The sequence below is a fragment of the Chrysochloris asiatica genome, unplaced genomic scaffold, assembly GCF_000296735.1.
Source record: "Chrysochloris asiatica unplaced genomic scaffold, ChrAsi1.0 scaffold00090, whole genome shotgun sequence".
NCBI lineage: Eukaryota > Metazoa > Chordata > Mammalia > Afrosoricida > Chrysochloridae > Chrysochloris > Chrysochloris asiatica.
This window is the reverse complement of record NW_006408608.1, coordinates 8612637-8616062: the sequence shown is the minus strand read 5'-3', so window position 1 is coordinate 8616062 and position 3426 is coordinate 8612637. Positions and strand designations below refer to the sequence as shown.

Genomic DNA, 3426 nt, shown 5'->3' with positions numbered 1-3426 from the left:
AGACAGACAGATAGATAGACAGCTGTTAATAAGTGTCATCAAGTCAATGTCAAGTTATAGTGTGACCTTATAGGGTTTCTAAAGGAACTCTGGTAGCGTAGTGGTTACGAATCGGGCTGCGAGCCGCAATGTCAGCAGTTTAAAACTACCAGCTATTCCGCAGGAAAAAGATGAGGCTTTCTGCTCCCATAAAGACTTACAGTCTCAGAAACCCTATGAGTCGGAACCGACTCCACAGCACATAACAACAATAACATCGGGTTTCTAAGGAGCGACTAGTGGGTTTGAACCACCAGCCTTGCAGTTAGTAGTCCAGTGCTTATCCTACAGTGTCACACCAGGACTCCAAATAGATAGTCAGGCAGACAGACAGAGAGGCAGACAGACAGAGAGGGAGACAGGAAGACATAGCCAGCACTGTTGAGTTGACTTCTACACAAAATGTTTTCTGGTTCTGCGTCATCCACACCATCATCAGCATATTCAAGTCCATCATTTTGGTGATTGTGCCAATCCATCTTACTGAGTGTCCCCTTGCCCTCATTGACCCTCGATTTCATCAAATATCAAGCCTTCCTCCTGTGATCGATCTTTACTGACTACATGTCTGAAGCATGAGAGAGAGACAGAGCTCAGTTGTGATCCATACTGTCTTCATTGGCTAATTTCTGCAGGCCTTTCTTCCTAGAATCTCTTCTTCTAGAGGTACTGCTGAAAGTTGCACCTTGAGGGACCCTGCTAGGAACTGAAGCGCTAGTAGCATAGTGTCCAGTATAATTTATTGTTGTTGTTGTTAGGCGCCGTCGAATTGGTACTGACTCATAGTGACCTTGCGCATAACAGAACAAAATACTGCCCAGTTCTGTGTCAACTGCTGCTGCCACTGTGCCAATCCATCTCATTGGGGTCAACACCAAAGCAACATGTGAACCACCACAGTACAGCAAACTGACCAAAGAGTGGTAGCCCACTGTAGTAGGTATGAGAACAGGGATTTCATGAATCAGTTTTGTTCCCATTTGACCTGCTAAAAATGTTAATAATAGATAATGGACTGATTAAGCACTTAGTCTAAGCTGGGACCATGAAGCCTCATTTAATCCTCACCACCGCCCTGTGAAAGTAGCATGGTCCCGACCTTACAAATGAGAACAATCAAGACTCAAAGGTTTAGGGACTTGCCAGGTCAGGCTTTTGCTGTTGTTAAGTCATTTTCGACTCATAGCAAACCTGTTTTTGAAGGGCATCTGGTGAGTTTGAAGCTACAAAGAGGCAAAGATAGAATTTGAACTCAGACCTATGGGACTTCAGAATTTACATCTTTCCCACTGTGCTATTCAGTCCATCTGCTTCTTGGACATTTTTCACGATGGTAGAATCCATCGGCGGGCTGGCATCTTATAGAAAGCCCTTCTGACATCTTCGCTGAGGAGAAACTGATGTTAAGAAGACGTTTGCTCGAGGGCTAGAAGCAATTTGCAAAAAGTAGTAGAGTCTGATTTTTCAGAAGTAGATCTTCAGGCCTTTCTTTTCAGTGGTCGGACTCTGAGGGGACTTGAGCCTCCCGCCTTCTGGTTAGTAACCGAATATGTCAGCTGTTCGCACCAAATGCTATAGAATAGGATTCTACACGGGCACACATGGAATTGACGGACATACATGAATTGGAGTCAACCTGACTCGGCTGGGTACCTGGAAACAGTACCAAGAGAAAGAAGGCCCAAACCCATTAGTTAGTAGTTAGATGCCATCAAGTTGGTTCCTGCCTAGCAAACCTATGTACAGCAGAACAAAACCCCACCCGGTCCTGCTCCCATTTTGTTGTTATTATGGTTAAGTGCCATTGAGTTGGTTCTGACTCATAGCAACCCTGTGTAGGGTTTCCATAAAGTGAATGGTGGGTTTGAACCCCCAACCTTGTAGTTAGCAGTCTGATACCACACTAGGACTCTACTATTACTGTTGTTGTTAAGTGCCATCGAGTTGGTACCAACTCATAGAGACCCTATGAACAACAGAACAAAACACTGCTCGATCCTGAGCCAACCTCACAATTGTTGCCATGCTTGAGCCCATTGATGCTGCCACTTTACCAATCCATCTCGCTGGGGGTCTTCCTCTTTTTTTCTCTGACCCTCCACCTTACCAAACATGATATCCTGCTCTAGCGACTGGTCCCTCTTGACAATATGTCCAAAGTATGAGACATGAAGTTTGGTCATCCTGGCTTCCAAGGAGCACTCTGGCTGCACTTCTTCCAACACAGATCTGTGGTTCTTTTGTCAGCCCATGGCACTTTCAATATTCTCCTCCAACACCATAACTCAAAGGCATCAATTCTTCTCTGATCTTCCTTATTTACTGTCCAGCTTTCACATGCATATGTGGTTATTGAAAATACCATGGCTTGGGTCAGGTGCACCTTAGTTCTCAAGCTGACATCTTTGCTCTTCAACACTTTAAAAAGGTCTTGTGCAGCAGATTTGTCCAATGCAATATGTCATTTGATTTCTTGACTACTGCTTCCAAGAGTGTTGATAGTTGATCCAAGAAGAATGAACTCCTTGACAACTTCAATCTTTTCTCCATTGATTGTTATTGTTGTTAAGTGCTGTTGAGTCAATTCCGACCCATAGGGACCCTGTATAGGGTTTCCAAGAAGTGGCTGGTGAGCTTGAACCACCAACCTTGCAGTTCAAGCGACTTTGCAGTCTGACACATTAGCCCACAGAGCCACATCAGGACTCTCCATTGATTAGAATGTTATTTATTGGTCCAGTGGTGAGGAATTTTGTTTTCTTTACATTGAGATGCAATCCATACCTAAGGCTGTGCTCTTTGATCTTCATCAGTAAGTATTTTAAGTCCTCTTCACTTTCAACATGCAAGGTTGTATCATCTGCATATGGCAGGTTTGTTAATGAGTCTTCCTCCAATCCCGATGCCACATTATAGTGAATGTCAAAACCTTTTATTTTCTAGAAACCCATCATAACATATGCTGTCTTTTGTGCAAGGAGAGTGACTCAGTGGTTCTATCTGTTGGGTGAGTAAAGGGGACAAGAGAGGTGGGGCCAGGAAACCTGGGAGTTCCAAAGAGATAGGGTGTGAAGTTGGAAGTAGGTGGACAACTAGGGAGTTGGAAGAATCTCAGGAGGAAGGGATGGGGGGTTCCTACTAGGTATGAAGCCAATGATGGGGAGAGGAAGAATGATGGAGAGGCAGGGGATGAGGAACACAGCCCTGTATGCAGCCTTTGTTGTTGTTGTTGTTATTGTTGTCAGGTGCCATAGAGCCGGAACCGACTCATAGCAACCCCATGCACAGCAGAATGAAACAATGTCCAATCCTGGGCCAACCTCACTACCGCTGCCACACTTGAGTCCATCAATGATGTTGTTGTTGTCAGGTGCCATCAAGTTGGTA

General features: G+C 44.7%; 1 protein-coding gene across 1 annotated transcript in view; it reads left to right on the top strand.

The window, feature by feature from the left end:
* Positions 1-3426, top strand: part of AADACL3 (arylacetamide deacetylase-like 3) — a 16117-nt gene that overhangs the window by 1617 nt on the left and 11074 nt on the right. Inside the window, exon 3 of the mRNA XM_006866422.1 lies at positions 2983-3046. Within this exon, the coding sequence (XP_006866484.1) occupies positions 2983-3046 (64 nt within the window). The remainder of the gene's footprint in view (positions 1-2982; positions 3047-3426) is intronic.